This window comes from Ostrea edulis, chromosome 6, assembly GCF_947568905.1.
Source record: "Ostrea edulis chromosome 6, xbOstEdul1.1, whole genome shotgun sequence".
Classification (NCBI taxonomy): Eukaryota; Metazoa; Mollusca; class Bivalvia; order Ostreida; family Ostreidae; genus Ostrea; species Ostrea edulis.
The window spans coordinates 50510047-50531856 of record NC_079169.1 but is presented as its reverse complement, the minus strand read 5'-3'; the positions used below and the strand labels follow the sequence as shown (position 1 = coordinate 50531856).

At 34.7% G+C, this 21810-nt stretch overlaps 2 protein-coding genes across 12 annotated transcripts in view; one reads left to right on the top strand and one right to left on the bottom strand.

Moving 5' to 3' along the window:
* Nucleotides 1-19632, bottom strand: part of LOC125648127 (uncharacterized) — a 33875-nt gene extending 14243 nt beyond the window's left edge. The window contains exons 1-3 of one of the 2 annotated variants that reach the window (XR_008795845.1): nucleotides 19412-19620; nucleotides 15582-15640; nucleotides 37-248 (exon numbers count right to left, since the gene is read on the bottom strand). Coding sequence is in view for 1 of the 2 variants with exons in the window: in XM_048875052.2 (XP_048731009.1) it covers nucleotides 15582-15640; nucleotides 19412-19506 (154 nt within the window). In the remaining variant the exon portion in view is untranslated. Of the gene's footprint in view, nucleotides 1-36; nucleotides 249-15581; nucleotides 15641-19411 lie in introns of both variants that reach the window. The other variant, XM_048875052.2, reaches the window with a different exon arrangement.
* Nucleotides 195-13738, top strand: LOC130046366 (uncharacterized). 10 transcript variants are annotated; one of them, XR_008795846.1, is made up of 9 exons: nucleotides 195-361; nucleotides 4536-4592; nucleotides 5601-5687; nucleotides 6098-6147; nucleotides 7812-7890; nucleotides 9145-9208; nucleotides 9894-9956; nucleotides 11770-11822; nucleotides 13215-13738. XR_008795846.1 is itself a non-coding variant. In XM_056139849.1 (5 exons), exons 1-5 carry the CDS (start codon nucleotides 6007-6009, stop codon nucleotides 13234-13236), a joined length of 336 nt encoding a protein of 111 aa, XP_055995824.1. In that variant the 5' UTR covers nucleotides 5865-6006; the 3' UTR covers nucleotides 13237-13738. The 10 variants fall into 10 exon arrangements, 2 of the variants coding, with proteins under 2 accessions (XP_055995824.1, XP_055995825.1); XR_008795852.1 differs by having other exon boundaries at nucleotides 210-302; nucleotides 11770-11959; XR_008795849.1 differs by having other exon boundaries at nucleotides 211-302; nucleotides 9156-9208.
* Nucleotides 19633-21810: the final 2178 nt, after the last annotated feature.

Here is a 21810-nt window from a genome sequence, read left to right as displayed (position 1 = left end):
GTATTCCAAAGTTCTGCATGTTTACAAGATATTTACCTTACTCAGCTGTTACTATCAGTATCACGGTCACCATCCGTTTGTCAGTTTGTGATGGTTGGAGCAAAGACGGATTGGGCCCAACATATCTGGGCATGAAATGTAATTCCTTGAGTAAATACTCATCATGTATGATCAATCTATGCTCAGAGTTTCCAATTCTAAACAACAGGGCCTCCGACGTTAATTTGACCTCGATCTGCATTCACTTCCTGTGAAAGTGAAAGTAGCCCCGTAGGCACCGAAATCATGGCTGCTGCATGCTGGTGAGTGAACTGAACTTAGTGAACATGAGCAGCATTGTGGATCGGGACTAATCAGAATTGTAATCCTGTATATTGAAGTGTTGTATAAATCACCATAATCGTAAACAATGGAGGTTATTTGTTTTATCAAAATTAACATGATTAAGTTTGGAAATATGTTGGAGGTTAACAGGTTAAACCTTTTTCCGGGTAGCATATACATATTAGTATTTTACTTCAACAGTTCAATACTTGTATCTATGATTACATAACAAATTGCAAATTTAGTGTAATTTCAATTAGTGAGAGAGTGCAGGACTTTGTCGCAAAAATCAATCCTCTACTGTCATAGTAAGGCTGAATGGTCAGATATTTTATCAGTATTATAGTCTGTATATGTATGGGCAGTGATGGTTCTGTCACTTCTGCATAATTTCAAGGTACGTGGTGGGTACAGTAATTTTGTGGCGGTGTATGGCTGGCATCAGTCCCTAAACTACCTTGTAGAAGTATGTTAGTCTAATGTTACAGCATCTGTCTTGAAGTGTTGGTTGTTTGAAATCTCTGAATATTGCACTGATACATTCTGCTACTCGGTTGGTATGGTCAGAGAGATAACTCTTGCTGCGATGATTTGGACTCTCTCAATGTTGCTGATGTCCTTAGTGTAGTAAGGATCCCATACAAAAGATACGTACTCTAAGATAGGTCATATAAATGAGATATAGGTATTGCGTTGGCTTCCTTTGGGGCAGTTTTGTAGATTTCTTCGCAGATATAGCCTAGGTTTGAATCAGCCTTCTTGGTGATGTTAGAAATTTGTGTTCCCCGCTTTAGGTCTTCAGATGGTAATTCCTAAGTACAGGTTTGATGGAACTTGTTGGAGGATGGATGAATGTATTTTATTTGGTCCTGCCAGTGTGCATCATTTTTTTGTAATAAACAGAGCCTTTAACGATATGAGATATGTAACATCTGCCCCAACCCCTCAATCCTCCCCCCTTCCTCACTTGACAGTGTGTTTGACCCCCATTCTATAGTCAAACATGCATACATATACCGTAGTAAAGTGTAGATATTTTTATCCACCAAACAGTTGAACTTTTTTATAAGTTTAAACATATTGTTATAATGTTTTAATTTTTAATTCCAATCTTGTGTTTCTGATTATACTAGTTGAATACCTGCACAAGCACGAGAAATCACACTTTACACATAAATAATGACAGTGTAAGAGAAAATAAAACTAATTAATGCAGTATTGAGCTATTTCACCATGGATTGAACAATATTGACCAAGCATCAAACAACAATGCAGTAAAAGTTTAGAATAAAAAGAATTTCTTATCTTATGAAAATAAATCACAGATCCAAAGAATTAAAAATATTAATTTAACATATATACAGTGATTGGGATAAGCACGCGCCCTGCACCATAGTCGCATTAAATAAAAAAAATGGCGCATAGAATATTGAAACATTGCGCCGTTGTGGCGCACATCGTTGATATACCTAGTTTGAGATTTTCCCCACTGACTTCGTAGATATACGAACTTTTCAACTTTTGAGCTGATCCCCCACTTAATCTTTATCGATTAATTAAGTGCTTGAAAAATCTTTATCGCTGTTAATGCTTTAGTAATAGTACAACTTTACGTTCTTTTAAGCGCAAGTATGACTTAGATTTCCTCGTGTCTAATCAAACAGTAAAAAGTTATCTGATTTGTTCGTTAAATTGCAATTTTAATGCGCACGGACTGGAGATTCCACGGAAAAAAAATTCTTAAGCCTGACAAAGGGTAAACTGACTTTAATTTTTTGCCTTAATGATCAGCCAATACTGGCAGGAGCAGAAGGAGACGATGACGCGGACAATCACGATAAGAATCCTTACTTTAATAAAACGTAAATTTAACACAAATAATAAAACTAAAGTTATCCACGCCAACGGCATTACAGTCTGTCAGTAGTGTTTAGATTATAATTTATTGGTCTCTCGGACTTGTCATTTTAAAATGTCTCATAAAAATTTCAATATGGCGCATTCATTTTAGAAATGTCACATTGACAATAGCTCGTAACGTGCCATTGTCACATTAAGCAATTTACTTATCCCAATCACTGATATATCTATGTCCATGTAAATCCTTCAATTAACAATCGGAACTTCCGTGTTAAGGGTTATTGATCAGTAAGGGGTTCTTTATCGTGCCAGCACCTACCGTAGCATGGGACTTTAGTTTTTAAATGCATTATCAAAGAGACCCACAATTTGAGCGCTTGGAGTAGTACTGTATCTGTTGCTTTGTTTATTTTTAAAAGTTTATTTTACTAATAGATGTATTTGAAGTTAAAAAATATGAATAAAAGAAAAAAACGTGCATTAAAAATGTTCTTTTCATGGTGAATTTGTGTCCGGTCCATGGTGAAATGAATATTATTTATACGAAACTCTGTTTAGCTACCCGAACATCTGGAAATTTCCTTTAAAACTAAAATTGTGGATAGAAGATACAAATTCGCGCATTTTATAGATTTAACAATTATCGCATCCTAATTCGCTCAATCCTATGCATACTTTAAATCAATTTCCTATTAACATATTCACTATTAACAGATTTATGTAATATGTTGTCATCTCCAAATGATTTAGATCCGCCAAAGCATGTCCACCACTTTACTCTCATTTTTGCTATTTCGGGGTAGTTTATCGAAAATGAAAGTAGGTTTTCAATTAATTTCACAATAATTGCTGATCAGGTAGAATTCAATTATAGTTTATAGGGACATCATCTCATATGTGGTTGAAATTTTAAACATGCAAGCAATAGCTCATTTGCAAGCATTTCTTAGTTTATTGGCAAAATTTATTCATGTATAAGTATAGATATCTGCTATCTTATAATTTGTCGACTACAAATGAAAACATTTCAGTTGAGAGCGAAAGTTTCGGTTATGTGGGGATCTTCAACAAATTATCTTAGTTTCTTGTTTCATGTTCTATATCATATGCATAGTAGTTTATCAGGCTCAGCTCTAGCTGATACACATGTCATGGACAAGGTGAGACAGCATCTGGAACCTAGGGCTGCCTTGTGCTCAGAGCCAAGATATCTCTATCCAGGCCCATCGTCAAGGAGCTATCTCGCCCTTAAATTTGAAATCATAAATTTTCCCATTAATTTTGTATGTAATAAAATACATTCATGAATTAACAATGCGATAATCAATAAATAATTTTTCGTAAATAATGCAAAATAGTAATATTTAGTCTAATACCTCCTCTTTTCGCCAATCCCAGTAAAGTTAAATGTATTATGTAATTCCCTGTTCCCGTTTGTTATAAAAGGGAAGGAAATGGGCCAGTCCTTTGTGAGGTTCAATACAGGTTCATTGTGAACAGGTTTGGCACATAAAAGAATCCAGGGCTCAACATTAACTTTTTTTCCTACTTGTCCATTTGGACAAGAGACAAAGATATTTACTTGTCCGAACTTCAACTTCACTTGTCCGAAAATTTTTCTATAAAGGATCTAATATCGTCAACTTGAAAACTGTATTTAATTTACTTAATATATAGTCTATTTTTATACCTGCTTGATTGATTTTTTTTTAATCTTATTCTCTTGATAAAAACAACAAACGCATAAAACAAAATTTTATCTAGACTTCCCATCTTGAATCAATGACTTCGTAAGATCCGTGGATGCATTCTCTCACCAGAGGGCGCGCTACATTGTGGAGCGTAGCGTAACGCCCTCTGGTGAGAGATTGCCATGGATGATTGAAAGTAGTACGCAATAAGTGAACACCAATCCCGATTGAGTATGACTCAGCTAGTTTACATAGCGATCGAACTTCATTTTCCATGCATTTTACATGTACTTTCGACTCTCAACTACCGATAAACTTTTCACAAAATTGTTTGGAGACTTCTTTACATAAAAAAGCACTTGTCCAATCGGACAAGTGCCCATCAATATTCACTTGTCCGAAATGTTTTTCCACTGGTACCGGACAAGCGAACAAACGTAAATGTTGACCCCTGGAATCCCCACTGCTTAAAGGCCATAAGTGCCTAAGAAGGGGTCTAAATCCCTGACATTTGACAATATGTGTATCAATAGGAGTGAGATATTATTGAGTGGGATGTGCAGCGGTACTCACACAATTATTTTCTACTAGCCTTTCTTAACATTTCATGCTTCTAGTTGAAAACCATACTTCAATTTTGAGTAATTATACTTCTTTCAGACGATGAATCATGATGATCCCTTTGATCTCAAAAAGCCAAAGAAATCAGAGAAAAAGGTATGAAACAGTGTGTTTAGTTTTCTGTATAGTGTTTTATGTGTGGTAGATGGCCTGAGACATAATTGTACTCGTATTTAGATATCCCGAATGCTTTATAGGATTTTACATAATAGCTATGCATATTGCCAAATATTTGACATATATCACTGTTAATAATCTGATCAGAAATCTAGTTGTGACTTTTTCCATAAAGCAATCTTCATTTTGTGTGACTATTTTAGGCTATAAAAGTAATCTATTGTTATATCTGTTAATATGTTGAACATGTAGATTCATTATTTTATACTTTGAAATTAACTTGGCAATGTATGTTTATAGCATAGTAAAATCACGAGGATGGTCAAGAAGATCATTTTTGCATTTAAAGAGTTACTTACAAACTTGAGTGATGCATTCTATGTTGCCTATTTGTTTTTGGTTTTTTTGTTGTTTTTTTTAGATCTCTGTACTTTTTTCAGATGTAATGCTAGCATAGACTTATAAATTTTACCTTGTTTCTTCTGAAAATTTTCATTGAAACTATTCAAACATTGTACACTCAGGTATGTGGTTTCTTAATGCTTGTCAATTATCTCATATGGAGATGTCACCAAGACCAGTGAAGGGTTTCAAATTCAGGCCTTTGCTCAGCCATTAAACAGTGAGGGTTCTTTAGCATGCCACACCCACTGTGACAATGGATATCTGTTTTTAAAGTCATCTCTGAGGACCTGTGACATTCACACCTGATACCAAGCATTTGGCTATGGAACTGTCACTACCTGTTTTAATGACTTAGGTTTGTCGCGGCCAGGATTCAAACCCCGACCTTCCACATGTGAGGCGAATGCTATAACCTCTAGGCCACCGTGGCAGTTTGTGTTTTGATACTACCTGAATGTCACTACAATGTTTCGTATAAGAATCTATGTGTATACTGATATGTGTGTCTTAGAAAGAGTGGAAGAAGGAGGTAAACATCAGGATTCACCTGAATTTCAAATTAAAGTACTCTTTTACTTTCAGGGAAAATGTCCTAGCATGATGAGAAAATAGGAAACAGTGCTATTGCCTCACATAGAGAAACCAGTAAGGAGAATGATGCATTTTCAGGTATTAAAAATTAAATACTTCTTGCTGTTATCAACAATGAGAGAGAGAGAGAGAGAGAGAGAGAGAGAGAGAGATCCTTTACTTTAACAAGAATACAACATTTGTAATTTGACACTACCTGAATGTCACTACATGTGTGTTAGAATCTATATATATATATATATATATATATATATATATATATATATACTATCATGTGTCTTAGAAAGTGGAAAGAGAGAGGAGAGAGAGAGAGAGAGAGAGAGAGAGAGCATCTTTTAATCCTTTAGTATAACATGAATACAACTTGTGTGTTTGGACACTACATGAATGTCACTACATGTGTATAAGAATCTATGTGTATTATAATTTGTGTGTCTTAGAAAGAGTGGAAGAAGGAGGTAAACATCAGGATTCACTTTTACTTTCAGGGAAAATGTCCAAGCATGATGAGAAAATGAGGAGAATGATGCATTTTCAGGTATAAGAAATTCAATACTTCTTGCTGTTAGCAACAATGAGAGAGAGAGAGAGGGGAGAGAGAGGGAGAGAGAGAGAGAGAGAAAATTATCCTTTAGTTTAACTTGAATTAAAAAAAATTACATTTAGACCTGAATGTCACTACATGTGTGTAAAAATTGTTGTCATTTTGAAAGAGAGGGAAGATGTTAGAAAAGGAGAGAAAGAGGGGGAGAGAGAGAGAATGATCCTTTAGTTTAACTTGAATTAAAAAAAATTACATTTAGACACCTGAATGTCAATACATGTGTGTAAAAATTGTTGTCATTTTGAAAGAGAGGGAAGATGTTAGAGAGAGAGAGAGAGAGAGAATATTAACCTTTAGTTTAACTTGAATTAAAAAAAATTATATTTAGACCTGAATGTCACTACTTGTGTGTAAATTTTTTTGTCATTTTGAAAGAGAGGGAAGATGTTAGAAAAGGAGAGAGAGAGAGAGAGAGAGAGAGAGAGAGAGAGAGAGAGAGAGAGAATTATCCTTTAGTTTAACTTGAATTAAAAAAAAATACATTTAGACACCTGAATGTCACTACATGTGTGTAAAAAAAAATTGTCATTTTGAAAGATTAGAAAGAGAGAGAGAGAGAGAGAGAGAGAGAGAGAGAGAGAAATTATCCTTTAGTTTAACTTGAATTAAAAAAAAATTACATTTAAACACCTGAATGTCACTACATATGTGTAAAAAAATTTGTCATTTTGAAAGAGAGGGAAGATGTTAGAAAAGGAGAGAGAGAATTATCCTTTAGTTTAACTTGAATTAAAAAAAATTATATTTAGACCTGAATGTCACTACTTGTGTGTAAAAATTGTTGTCATTTTGAAAGAGAGGGAAGATGTTAGAAAGAGAGAGAGAGAGAGAGAGAGAGAATTAACCTTTAGTTTAACTTGAATTAAAAAAAATTATATTTAGACCTGAATGTCACTACTTGTGTGTAAATTTTTTTGTCATTTTGAAAGAGAGGGAAGATGTTAGAAAAGGAGAGAGAGAGAGAGAGAGAGAGAGAATTATCCTTTAGTTTAACTTGAATTAAAAAAAAAAATACATTTAGACACCTGAATGTCACTACATGTGTGTAAAAAAAAAAATTGTCATTTTGAAAGATTAGAAAGAAAGAAAGAGAGAGAGAGAGAGAGAGAGAGAGAGAGAGAGAGAGAGAAATTATCCTTTAGTTTAACTTGAATTAAAAAAAATTACATTTAAACACCTGAATGTCACTACATGTGTGTAAAAAAATTTGTCATTTTGAAAGAGAGGGAAGATGTTAGAAAAGGAGAGAGAGAGAGAAAGAGAGAATCCTTAGTATAACAAGAATACAACATTTGTAATTTGACACTACCTGAATGTCACTACATGTGTGTTAGAATCTATATATATATATATACTATATGTGTGTCTTAGAAAGAGTGGAAGGAGAGAGAGAGAAAGAGGGGGAGAGAGAGCAAGCATCTTTTAATCCTTTAGTATAACCTGAATATGACTTGTGTGTTTGGACACTACATGAATGTCACTACATGTGTATAAGAATCTATGTGTATTATAATTTGTGTGTCTTAGAAAGAGTGGAAGAAGGAAGTAAACATCAGGATTAAACTGCATTTCAAATTAAAGTACTCTTTTGCTTTTAGGGAAAATGTTCAAGCATGATGAGAAACTGCGCCATTGTTTCACTTACAGAAGCCAATGTTGAGGATGATGCATGTTCAGGTATAAAACAAATTAATTACTTCTTGCAACTACAACATTAAAAATGAGAGAGAGAGAGAGAATCAATTTTTGTTATTTTGACACCTGATTGTCACAACATGTGTGTAAAAATTGGTGTTATTTTGAAAGAGAGAAGAGGTTAGAAGAGAGAAAGAATCAAATTTTTTGGCACCTGAATGTCACTACCTTAAAATTGGTGTCATTTTGAAAGAGAGAAGGTTAGAAAATGAGAGAGAGAGAGAGAGAGTGAGAGAAGCAAGCATTCTTTAGTATAACATAAATATTTCCCTTCACATTTTGATTGATTAAATATTGTTTAACGTCCCTCTCGAGAATCTTTCACTCATATGGAGACGTCACCACTGCCGGTGAAGGGCTGCAAAATTTAGGCCTATGCTCAGCGCTTACGGCCTTTGAGCAGGGAGGGATCTTTATCGTGCCACACCTGCTGGGACAGGGGACCTTAGTTTTTGCGGTCTCATCCTAAGGACTGTCCCATTTAGTCGCCTCTTACAACAAGCAGGGGGTACTGAGGACCTATTCTAACCCGGATCCCCACGGGATTTTTACATTTTGAAGCTATCCATGAATTTCAATACATGTGTATAAGAATCCAATGTATATAATGTTCTTTATCACTTAGAAAGAATGGAAGAAGGAGGTTTACAAGATAGAGATAATATGCATAACTATAAACTTTCTAATGTGTTGTCTTTCAGTAGAGGTGTGTATTGATCAAGATTTTCCGATACGATACAATACAATATTTTCTGATGCGATATCTGATATATTGGATTTACAATGTAGTTAAGCATTTTCTGAAGTAAAATATCAAAATTAAAAAAAATGAAGTGGTTTAATATCTTTTATTTCATAACAAAACAAACAATGACAATTAAAGTCTGAGGAAACACCAATGTCACAATGTAAAAGCGGGGCTTAAAGTCTGAGGAACCTCTGATGTCACAATGTAAAAGCGAGTATTAAAGTCTGAGGAACAATCTCTCACCAGAGGGCGTTATGCTACGCCCCAGTGAAGCTTGCGTAGCACGCCCTCTGGTGAGAGAATGGTCTGAAGAATCGTGTTCCTGTTAGAAGCCATTTTTAAATTATGAACTTCGATCCCAACTATTAAAAGGGCTATTTTTAAACCCGACATATCGTATCGTCGAAACACCATATTGTATATCGCTAGACAGGCGTATACCGGTGCATTTCGATATATTGATATATTGATTCACCCCTATCTTTCAGGGATATTGCAGTCAATGACTGGGATTCATCTTATAATGCAAAAGTTGGAGATAAGCTCCTACAGGTATGAGCAGAATTTATAATTTGTAAATGAACAACACATGAATAAAAGTTGAGAGAGAGAGAGAGGGGGGGGGGGGGGAGCAACCTGCTTCAGGATTTCAGGAATCTTAAATCTATATCTGTATAAGAATTTTTTAAATGTAAAAAGAGTAAGAGAAGAAAGTATACATATTAAAAAAGTATGGCTGCATTTGTAATATCTCTGTGGAATTTCAACGCAAATATCCTGGCATGGATTGGTTTTTTCAGACAGTGACACTGATGCAGAAGATGTGAAGGATTATATGCTTTTAGGTATGAACAAAGTTGTGGTCAACTACAGAAGAAAGACATCAGAAATGGAGAGAGAAAAAAGATCTCAGTAAAAGAGATCAGCTTGTATTTCAGACATTCTTTTCTGTAAATTTTGACACTTTACCTGATTGTTACTACATGTGTATAAAAATCCATGTCGTTTTGAAAGAGAGAGTGAGTGATCGACTTGACAAGGAATTCACTTGACAAGGAATTGGTGTTTAGCGAATAATGATGAAACCACAGTACCAATAATGATTCATCACACTTGTCAGAAAGGTCTCTTTTATATAGTTTATACTGACAAAATTTTGGTCTGGTTTCCAACATTGCAAACATTGTAATACGGAATATATAGCTTTAAATCAATTTCATTTATTTATTTTTTTTAGTGAAGGACCCTGATTATGAACCAGACCACTGCTCCGACAGTGATTCAGACTCTCTAATTGAAGGTAATTATCTCTTTAAAGTCATTTTCCCCTGTACTGCAGTACTCAGCAATTGAAACAGAACAATCTTATATACATATATTTACATTCACTGAATTCTCTTATATTTCTATTGAAATTGACATTGCTTTCATCTGGAGCAATGAAAGCATATTTGTTGCAAACTTGTTGGATCCAGTTTTTTTGTACCATCTTTCTGTGTAATCATTACCAAATATGGGGCGTCATCAAGGTCAAAGGGTGGGTTGGCTGTTCTGTTTAACGTAACAAATGGGTCAATTATATGATATTTTAGTACTTCAATCTAGTTTATATTTGAAAACAATACAACAAAATATAAATATGAACAATGAAATGTCTTTCTTTGTTGCTTCATCGGGTGATGAAGGTAGCAATCATTGCACAAAAAGTTTACATAACCCGTTTACACGGGTTATGAATTTTTTTTTTTGCAATGCTAGCTACCTTCATTACCCGGTGAAACAACAAAGAAAGCATTTTATTGTGTAAATAACTTGTTAGCTCACCTGAACCGAAGGTTCAAGTGAGCTTTTCTGATCAACATTTGTCCGTTGTCTGTCATCGTTGTTGTAAACTTTTCACAATTTTATCTTCTTCTCATGAACCACTGGGCCAATTTCAACCAAACTTGGCCACAAGCATCCTTAGGTGAAGGGCTTTCAAGTTTGTTCAAATGAAGGGCCATGTCCCTTTCAAAGGGGAGATAATCACAAAAATGCAAACATAGGGTGGGGTCATTTAAAAATCTTCTTCTCAAGAACCACTGGGCCAGAAGAGCTGAAATTTACCTGAAAGTTTGTTCAAATGATGGCTCCCAGGGGTAGGATGGGGCCACAAGGGGGATCAAAGTTTTACATACAAATATATAGTTAAAATCTTCTTCTCAATAACCACTGAGTCAGAAAAGCTGATATTTACAAGAAAACTTTCTGACATAATGCAGATTCAAGTTGTTCAAACCATGGCCCCGGGGTGTAGGATGGGGCCACAAGTGGGGGGGGGGGGTCAAAGTTTTACATACAAATATAGGGAAAATCTTTAAAAATCTTCTTCTCAAGAACCATTGGGCCAAGGAAGTTGACATTTACATGAAAGCTTTCTGACATAGTGTAGATTCAAGTTTGCAAAAATCGTGGCCTCCAGGGGTAGTTGGGGCCATAATAGGGACTAAGGTTTTACATGCAAATCTATATGGAAAGTCTTCAGATATGGACCAAGGTGACTCAGGTGAGCGATGTGGCCCATGGACCTCTTGTTTCTGCAGTGTTCGAAATTAACCATAGACCGATAGACCGAGTCTATGTCAAATGACACTGGTCTATGCCAATTGTAATTGAGATAGACCAAATTGTCCATGCCGATTTCTCGGTCTAAAACAATAGAGTTATCCCAAAAGTTGACTTCTGATAAACGTTATGAGGAAAGAAGGACATCGTTATGGAAATGGAAAGAAAATATGCTTTCTAAGTACATTAAAAGTAAATGACAATGTTTTAAATTTGTGGGGTTTTTTTTTTCAATGTTGCGGTCTATGCCAATTTCATTAGGTCTATGTCATCTTGTTTTGGCATAGACCAATGGTCTATACCAAGTTTTAAACCAATTTCGAACACTGTTTCTGGTTGTAACACCTATTTGTTTGGGTAAAAAAATATAGTTTATTCTTGCACGAACATTTCACACTTAAATATATATTGCTTTCTGGGTTTTAAAGCATAAGCTGCCCCAATACAGTTTATACTCATATAAATCAGGTAGCTTTTGTATTTATTCCTTGAATGTTTTTTGTCAATAGAAAACCAAGATGATCTTCCTGACAGTTTTAGGAAAGTGACCTCATGATAGAAGGTAATTGCCTTTCATCTTCTTTAGTCTCACACCTTGCACGGAAGAAGGGGATATTAAATTGGATCTTTCCATTTATCCATCTGTTCGTCAACCAAGGGTTTTTCAGATGATATCTCAAGAACTTGGAATAAAACTTTGTAGGTGTTATCCTCATGACTTAAGAACGGCCTTTATTTTTAGCTCACCAGAGCTGAAATCTCAAGTGAGATTTTCTGATCGCCTGTTGTCCGTCATCTGCCCATCTGTCTGTAAACTTTTTACATTTTAGACTTCTTCTCCAGAACCACTCGGCCAATTATAACCAAACTTGGCCAAAAGCATCCTTGGGTGAAGGACTTTCAAGTTTCTTCAAATGAAGGGCCATGTCCCCTTCTAAGGAGAGATACTCACAAAAATGCAAAAATAGGGTGGGGTCATTTAAAAATCTTCTCAAGAACCACTGGGCCAGAAAAGCTGAGATTTACATGAAAGCTTCCTGACATAGTGCAGATTCAATTATGTTAAACTCATTTACATAACTAATAAATAGAAAAAAAATATTTTAAAAATTTTATCCGTAAGAACCATTAGGCCAAAGAAGTTTACATTTGCACGAAAGAATCCCGAGATAGTGCATATTCAAGTTTGTTAAAATCATGGTCCCCAGGGGTAAGATGGGGCCGAAGTAGGTAGTCAAAATTTTACATGCAAATATATTATATAATAGGGAAAATCATTAAAAATCTTCTGAAAAATCACTGGGCCAGAAAAGTTTATGTTTACATGAAAGCTTCCTGACATAGTATAGATTCAAGTTTGTATAAACCATGGTCCCTGGGAGTAAGTTGGGGCCACAATAGAGATCAAAGTTTTACATGCGAATATATAGGAAAAATCTTTAGAGACTCAGGTGAGCAATGTGGCCCATGGGCCCCTTGTTTTTAAGTCAAATGCTTAAAGGCCAATGTTGTGATGTTGCACAGTGTAGAAAACATGTAGTTTGTGGATGATATCTCAAGTAGCATATAAGATCTTTGCAAATTCCTTATATACCAATAACAAATACCCATTATTTTTTATGTGAACTACTTAAGTCATATTATCTTACTGGACCCTAATGAGATTTTGGCATGAAACTGCTGATTTTTGAAAAATACCTAAATGTCCTACGCATGTCCTACGTCCTATATCATTTTCTTGTTCAAAGTTTCTAAATGATGTCTCAAATAGTATTTGGGGTCTTGGTTTAAAACTTTGCTTGTACTTTAAGTTTTCTTATTACAAATAAAGACCCCTTTTGTAATGAAGGTCTTGATCAAAATAAAGGTATAGGAAATTGTTTCATGAAGTAAAGAAAGTAAAATTCTATAAATTTGCTTGCTGTACTTGATAGTAACAAAGTTTATATTATAGTTTCAGAATGTCCTACCATTGATCCTGGAAGTGAAAAAGTATCTGATAGTGAAGAAAGCTACAGTAGCATAGAGAGTGAAAACTATCCCATGCTCTCTAGAAAGAAAGAAAAAGACATTTCTTTTTAAGCCATAAGGTGTTCCCAAAAATTCAATTGGAAACTTCAACAAACTGCATGCCTGCTTTTTTGTGATAAGATGATTGCTAACATTGCAAGACATCTTGAACTAGCACACAAAGCAGAAGTTGAAGTAGCCAGGGTTTTAGCTTTCCCCCCAAATAGCAAAGAAAGGGGATAAATGAATGAGGAACTTCAAAGTATTAATGTGTGCATTATGTATAAATTTATTGGATGTAATCACTAGTAAAACCGATTTTGCTTAATATACATTTTTTTCTATGCACTGCATAATTATGTAGATGCAATAACTGGGACTTAACATTTGAAAAGAAGTTGTTTGTGATTCTTTGCAATTGTACTATGAACCTGTAAGTTACATCATTAAATATAATGCTAGATTCAATACTTGTCCTGTCATTCAGTCTCGAAATGGTGGCTTTCTAAATGGAAATGTCTACTATGCACTTGACCTATATAGCTTTGCCAGAAAATGAAGAATTTATGCTTAAATGCATGTAATATAAGTGTAGCGAACAGTATAAGAGGGAACTTATACTGCCTCGCTAGAGAGCTAGCTTTTCTAGTGATGTGGTAGACGCTCTCTTGATTATGCAAGTTAAGCAACAGCGAGCGTGATCAGCACTTGGCTGGGTGACAGCTACATGTTACAAATTGGTGGCAGTGGTGGGATAGCCAAGTGGCGCTATCCCGTTACACATTTTTGGTGTCAGAAGTGGGATAGCCATGTAGTGCTATCCCGTTTCACAAGCATAGGGGTCAACTGCAATTTTCCTCAAAAGTACATTACCGTGGCCAATTAATAGCACAGGCACCTGAAGTATGGGGTATTAGGCTTAACCCCCCCCCCCCCTTACCAGTATAATAAAATACACCGGTAGAAGGCCCAATCTTTAAAGCTTACAAAAAGCATCAAATGATTACATAAATTGAAAGAGGGATGAGATAGACAGGGAATTCACACATTTCAGAGTTATTGTCACGAAAAATTTATAAAAGGGGTGGGTGGGTAGTAATATCCGTACTTTAGTTGCCTGTGATTAATGGAACCCACAAAAATCTTGGGTGTCAACTACCTAATTAAAAATATTTTTAGAAAATAATTCTATTTGTTACAAAACTTTGATTGGCTGGTTATTGAAATACACTACTAGCATCCCACTACATGTGTATGACAGACGTCTCCATATGAGTGAAAAATTCTCGAGCCAGACGTTAAGCAAAATACAATCAATCAATCATGTGTATGACAGGAATATATTCAAAGTAAAGACATGTGTATCGAGTGGTTAATGAGAGGAGATAATTAGATGTAAATTCGAAATTAAACGCAAGTAGTCGGTTTCATGTGTGTCTACTAACATCCCACTACATGTGTATGACAGGAATCTCAATATTAAATACTCAAAGTAAAGACATGTGTATCGAGTGGTTAATGAGATGAGATAAATACAGGTAAGTTCATAATTTAACGCAAGTAGTCGGTTTCATGTGTGTATATCAACACTGACAATGTAGTGAGAATCATGTGTGTGTCAGTGAAGAGTCACGTGGTCAGATGTAGTGGAGTTCAGGTGAAATTTCAAATTTTTAATAAAAGGATTTCATGGGTAATAAACCCTGTTGGCACATTAGAGCAGGCCCTCTTTTACAAATTTGCTCAAAATTGCTCTCCAACATGCTTAGAAAATAGTGTAGTGACTTTCAGGAGTAAAGTCATGTGTAGTGAGTTTCAGGTGTATACAAGTATGTGTGTGTGTGTGTGTGTGTGTGTGTGTGTGTGTGTGTGTGTGTGTGTGTGTGTGAGATTAGTGTTTGTGTGTTACAGTACTTATGTGTATACAATTGATTAGGGTTTGTGTGTTACAGTACTTATGTATACACTTATATATGTGTGTTACATGTTATATATGTGTGGAGGGGTGTTTGTGTGAGTAGTGTTTGTGTGTTACAGTACTTATATATATATATATATATATATATATATATGTGTGTGTGTGTGTGTGTGTTTGTGTGAGCAGTGTTTGTGTGTTACATTATTTATGTATATACATGTGATTAGTGTTTGTGTTTTAAACTACTTATGTATACACATGTGATTAGTGTTTGCGTGTTACAGTACTTATATATATATATATATATATATATATATATATATGTAATTAGTGTTTGTGTGTTACAGTACTTACCTGTACGTGTGATTAGTGTTTGTGGATCAGGTTACTTACGTGCACATATGCCGTCCTCCAACACGAAATCAGAACAGCATTCCATTCTATCTGTAAAACTAGAGACAACACAAAATCAGAACAGCGTTTAATTCTCTCTGTAAAACTAGAGAAAATACTCCTATCATCTACAGTAATAAAGTGTTTATAATTTTTTTTTTTAAAAACCAGTCTCTCCGCCCAATTCCACCCCTCGTATTGTACAGACCCACCACGATTTTCTTGTGGTTGTAGTACAGTTATTGACTGTCTATTTGTGTTTTTTTTTTCTATATGCACATGGTATGTTGTGTATTTTATCATCAATTAAATCAGTGAACTTCGCCATTACGTAAAGAAAGCAGCAACCTAGAATCAAGTGACTTGCGTAGCCAATAGAAATAGGACAGACTATTGCTCGGTCAACAGTTCGTAAACTGTTGACCGGTCAATAGTCCACGAGTGTGAGAGTTGGTTTAACAGTTACATTGTTGGTTCTAAATCGTATCAGTTTTATATAGGAAAACAATTAGGTTTATAACAGTTTTTGCTGTTTTCGTAACAGAAATACAAACTTATAAATGCTGTCATAAGACAGTAATACCCGCCCGCAGGTTTTTGCCTTTAATTAAGGTAGCTCCACATCCTCGTGTGACTTATCAATATCAATGGTTGAAAGTGAAAATACGGTATTAATTTTCACTCAATATAGTTTGATTTGATTAATAAGTAAAGAAAATGTGTATGTTGTTACTTTTTGGAAGATGTCAGATATGCAAAAACAGAAGTACATGTATAATGTCAACATCATAGAATTACACATTTTCATTAAACAGAATAAAAAAATTAGATAAAAACTTGTTGAGAAGACAAATTTTAAATGCCAAAAGTTAGAATAAAACTGATAAATCATAAATATGTACAAATTAACAGCATAGGAGTTATTGTCCTTGACAATATTTTTTATGATAAATAGTTCATCATCTATGGAAAATATAAACTTTTTTCAGTATCAATAGTTTATCAGATTTTGTTTTATTTCATCCAGTGAATAAACTTCCTCTGAAAGATATATTCCTATCATGCATGAATCTTAGTTAAATAAAGATTTTGCAAAAACCTATGACATCAAATGAAGATCTAGCCACCTCGAATATACTCTACGTCGTACTTGTGTAACCAGCAATCACAATAGTTATTCTATAGCTAATAAATAGTCTATTATAAAATCTGCGTAAAATCTAGAGAATGTTAGCGTTCAATATCCTGAGAATTTATTGAACGCTAACTTTGCATTGCGTAAATTGTGTGCGCCCGAAACATTCCGAGCATGAGCGTTCAATATTGACGTTACCGTAACGACGTAAACAAGCCAAAATGACAGACAACGCGTACGGTCCTCCGAATCTGACAGAGCCGGTAGTTGATATCATATTCATTTATTTAAACAAAATATTTTACTGTACATAAATTATGATGTCCCAATTCACAAAATTAGTTTGCTTCATGCATTAATGACGGGTTTAATATTGAACAGTTAAGAAACGCATGCTGATAATGCACACTTTCACCTTGGATGCCAATATTGATGAATCCGCGTCTATTTTGGAGTATTTTGAGTGAAAAGGGATATAATTTAACACCTAAATACTTTAGCTATATAATAAAAGAGTTATTGAACTTATATTGGTGAATATTGGCACTCGTTGGCTGTCAAAATGCTCTCGCAAGCTCGTGCATTTTAACAGCCAACTCGTGCCAAATTCACCAATATAAGTTCAATAACCCTATATTACCATATACCCTATACGTGTACCATATATATTATTGCTGCAAAATAATATCAAGATGCATTGAGTAGTCTGTTGGGTAAGTGCCCTGGGGTCATTCAAAACCCTATTTCATAATTGTTGAAATATATTTAAAACAATTGAGGTCCTGACTCCTAATCCATATAGATTCATGCTGCACATATCAAGATGCATTGAGTATTCTGATGGGCAAGTGACCTAGCTGTGGTCATCCCAACCCCTGTCAACTTTTGAATGTTCAAATATCTTTAAAATGGTTGGAATTCCAACCCTTAAAGCAAATATATTCTTGTTGCACATGACACAATGCACTGACCATCGGGTTTTTTTTATCGTCTTTTCCCCACTCTATTTACTCCTCAAGGTAAAAAACAAAAATATCTGAATACTTATCGCACATCTAAAGGACACCACCAATCATATGCTAAAAGCTGATTTGGCCACTGCATAAAATGTAAGAGGAGTTCTTGGAACCAGAAAAACGTCGTTTTGCAACCCTCAGTTGGCCCCCTGGTTGAAAAATAAAATTCCTGAAACCTTATTGCACATTTATAGGACACCACCAATTGATTTGGCTAGTACGTAAAATGGGAAAGTAGTTTTTGGAACCACGGGTTTATCTGTCGAACAAATTAAGTTTTTTTGCCCCCATGATGAAAATGAAAATTCTGAAAATGTATTGCACATCTGCAGGACACCACCAATCATTTTCCAAAGATTATTTGGCTACTTCATAAATTGTAAGAGAAGTTCTTGGAACCGTTTATTTTTTTTTATATTTTGATTTTAGAAAAGGATAAATAGATAAATTTCAAAATCTTATCGCACATCTAAAAGACACCAGCAATCATCTTCCTAAAGATGATTTAGCGACTGCAAAAAAACGTCTGTCTAGGGAAAAGATGCTGGATACAAAGATCCCGCAGCAGTGTCAAATATGACTAGATGAAATTTTTAAAAATAAACAAAAATTAGATTGCAACATGTGTACTTGAAAATTCTATTAGTTTTACGCCAGATTTCTTGATCAAAATACAATAAAACACGCGACGTTCCCGGAGCTTTGCCCCCTTTTGAAAATATAGTGGTAATTTAATACACTCTGACCTCTTTATGCTAGTATTTCAAATACATGTAATGAATTCATAACTTAATAAATCATAAATTATGTTTGAAAAGGAGTTGTGGAAGGAAAAGTTTTGTTTTTGAAAAAAGTCTCTACTACGACTACAAATATATTCTTTTTGCAAATGACACAATGCACTGAGCACCAAGTTTTTGTTCGTCGGTTTTGCACACCACTTGGTCCCCCGGATAAAATAAAAACATATTGCATATCTTCAGGACACCACCGATCATCTTCCAAAAGATGATTTTGCTCCTGTATGAAATTTAAGAGGAGTTCTTGGAACCAAGGTTTTCCATTAAAAACGTCTTTCTTTTTTTCAACCCCCAATTAGCCCACAGCGTGAACATGAAAATTCTGAAACTTTATTGTACATGTACAGGACACCATCTACCATCTTTTGATCAGGGACTTTGGCTACTATGTAAATTGTAAGGGGAGTTATGAAAACCAGGTTTTTCTATAGAAAAATGTTTTTCAACCCCCATATGGCCCCTTGGTGAAAATGAAAATGCTGAAACCTTACTGCACATCTAAAGGACACCACCCATCATATTTTGAAAGAATAATTGGTTATTCGAAGAAGAGTAAATGGTGACAGACGGACGAACTAGTTGTTGGTGGTATGCGTCCCGCTCGAGATTGTTTCATTCATATGGAGACGTCACCATTTTGCAAATTTAAGCCTACGCTTGACGCTTACGGCCTCCGAGCAGAAGGGACGGACGGACCAGGGTGACAATAATATACCCGAATTTTCTTGAGAAATTGCGGGTATAATAAATATGATATTCATAACCAGAAAACAACGATATACAAGGAAAGATAACTTTTCATGGTGTTCCATTGAACCTTAAGAAGAGGTGTACACAAATATTTTTAAACAACACCTGTGCCAATGCCTAAAGACTTACTTTGATTTACATACACCGGTTGGTTTTGAAACAACGCTTTTAGCACAGACAGCCACAAAGATGAACCCACGCCCTATTAACTGATACATCCACATTATCCATACAGAATCTCCGGGAAGGCAGTCTCTGAAATAGGAAGATAATTTTTTTCTAGATCTAACAAAACCTTGGTTTATAACTCGACAATTCTTTAGAGACAATCATGTTATCAATTCAATATGTTAATTAATTTAGGGAAGTTAAATCAACTCTCTCAGAATTATTTCCGTGTGATGAAAGTGGTGAATATGACAGTCAACATTGAGTGTATAGACTGTATAGCTGTTAAGAGCACACAGTTCCAAAACAGACAACACAAAGGTTAAGGATGTACCTACTCTACATCGTCATAATGGCTGACTTCTTTTAAAAACATGGAGGGAAAAATAAATATGAGCAATATTTTACTTTTCCGTTTTAATTAAATACCTAGCCTAATAGCTTAGTAGGTTCATGTACAGCAGGGGTTTTAATTTTTTTTTCAGATTACCTTATACTAAAACTATTTTTTGACAAAATAAAGTAGATTTGAAAAATTTCAACTTCAAAATATTGTTGTACATATCCTCCACTTTTCATCTACATCAAATTTCTCTGGTGTGCTCCTTAAAAATCACTTCAGTCGTATTGCAAGGATTCACTTTTACAAACAGACTTGGGAGAATGGAATTTGATGGTATATTGTTGTACATATCATCCACTTTTCATCTACATCAAATTTCTCTGGTGTGCTCCTTAAAAATCACTTCAGTCGTATTGCAAGGATTCACTTTTACAAACAGATTTGGGAGAATGGAATTTGATGGTATATATATATATATATATATATATATATATATATATATATATATATATACACACATACATACATACATATAAGTAGTAGTTACCCCATATAATATTGTTGGTTATGTGCAGATACCCGATGGGTATCTGAACATAATCAACAATATCATATGGGGTAAGTGACTTGTACCATAGTTTACTATTGTTCCTTATATTTTATTATAGCTTTCGGAAGCACGGTTGCCTGTTTACAATATGGTACCAAATTTTTTTTATTTTTTTTGTCTAAATTACATTACACTTTGTACACTATATATTTCTATTAAGATGACTTCTTATTACCAAAAATATATGAATATTAATTATTCTTTAAAAACCCTTTTTTTTAAAATGCATATAAATGTTTGGACTGTTGGTTTTGATATTTTTATTTCACATTTATTTTCCGACTACTAGTACCGGTATTTGCTTCAAAGAATTGAAATTAAATACAATTAAAATCTAAGAACACATATTTCTGCATTTTTCTGTTTAAAATTTAGCAACTTATTTAATTGATGATGGTATTTACTCTTTTAAAAATCCTATTTGATAGTCTTCACTGCAATACATACTTTGACGAAATTGGCTAACACACATTTACATGTACATGTATATACAATAAGTAAAATAAAATCAAAAAAAAAATCGGTGAATCATAGGCAAAAAATAAAAATTGTATGGCGCGAAACCATAAAAGAAACACGACAAGTCTGGTTCGCGCTGTCCACAAAACAAGTTGATCTCTCGAACACGTTCTTATCACGTGACTGGGTCTTTTATAAAATTTTCATATATGATACCCGTATTTCTACTTCCACGTGTTTCTCGACTTGTTCGCATACATGGAGGAGAATATGGAAATAGAAAGTCTTTGGGACGAAACCATTGACGATATTATCTCGTCTCAAGATACAAATGAGATTGAGTGCGAATATCTAAATGTATTTGGAGAACTTAGTCTGAGTCAGTTATCCGTGTTTGATATGTAATGGTTATCTTTTAGCATCCGAGTAATATTCACATTTTCAAATAGATGGGCGGTCCCTCTGTCATGAGTGCGTGGAGCGCACGAGTGAGAGAAGGACCGCCCATCTCTTTGATAATGTGAATTTTACGAGGATGCTAGAAGATGACCGACTTGTCACATATTTCAAAAGCTTCTCATTTTACATTTATTGAACCATACATTCAATACAATGGTAGATTGCCATATACCATCGTCGGACGATGCATGTTAAGTTAGTTAAGTTAGTTTTGCTGTTTTACGGTTAAAGCGTATTAAATTGTATATACACATGCATCGTCCGACGATGGTACAAGTATATGGCAATCTACCATTGTATTGAATGTTTGGTTCAATAAATGTAAAATGAGAAGGTTTTGAAATATGTGACAAGTCGGTCATCTTCTAGCATCCTCTTAAAATTCACATTATCAAAGAGATGGGCGGTCCTTCTCTCACTCGTGCGCTCCGCGCACTCGTGACAGAAGGACCGCCCATCTATTTGATAATGTGAATATTACTCGGATGC

Coding starts and splice junctions, on each gene's coding strand:
- LOC130046366 (XM_056139849.1), top strand. CDS start 6,007: ATGTGTATAAGAATCTATGTGTATTATAATTTGTGTGTCTTAGAAAGA. Junction 6,148..7,811: donor GGAGAATGATGCATTTTCAG/GTATAAGAAATT, acceptor TTTTGCTTTTAG/GGAAAATGTTCAAGCATGAT. Junction 9,957..11,769: donor TTCAGACTCTCTAATTGAAG/GTAATTATCTCT, acceptor TTTTGTCAATAG/AAAACCAAGATGATCTTCCT.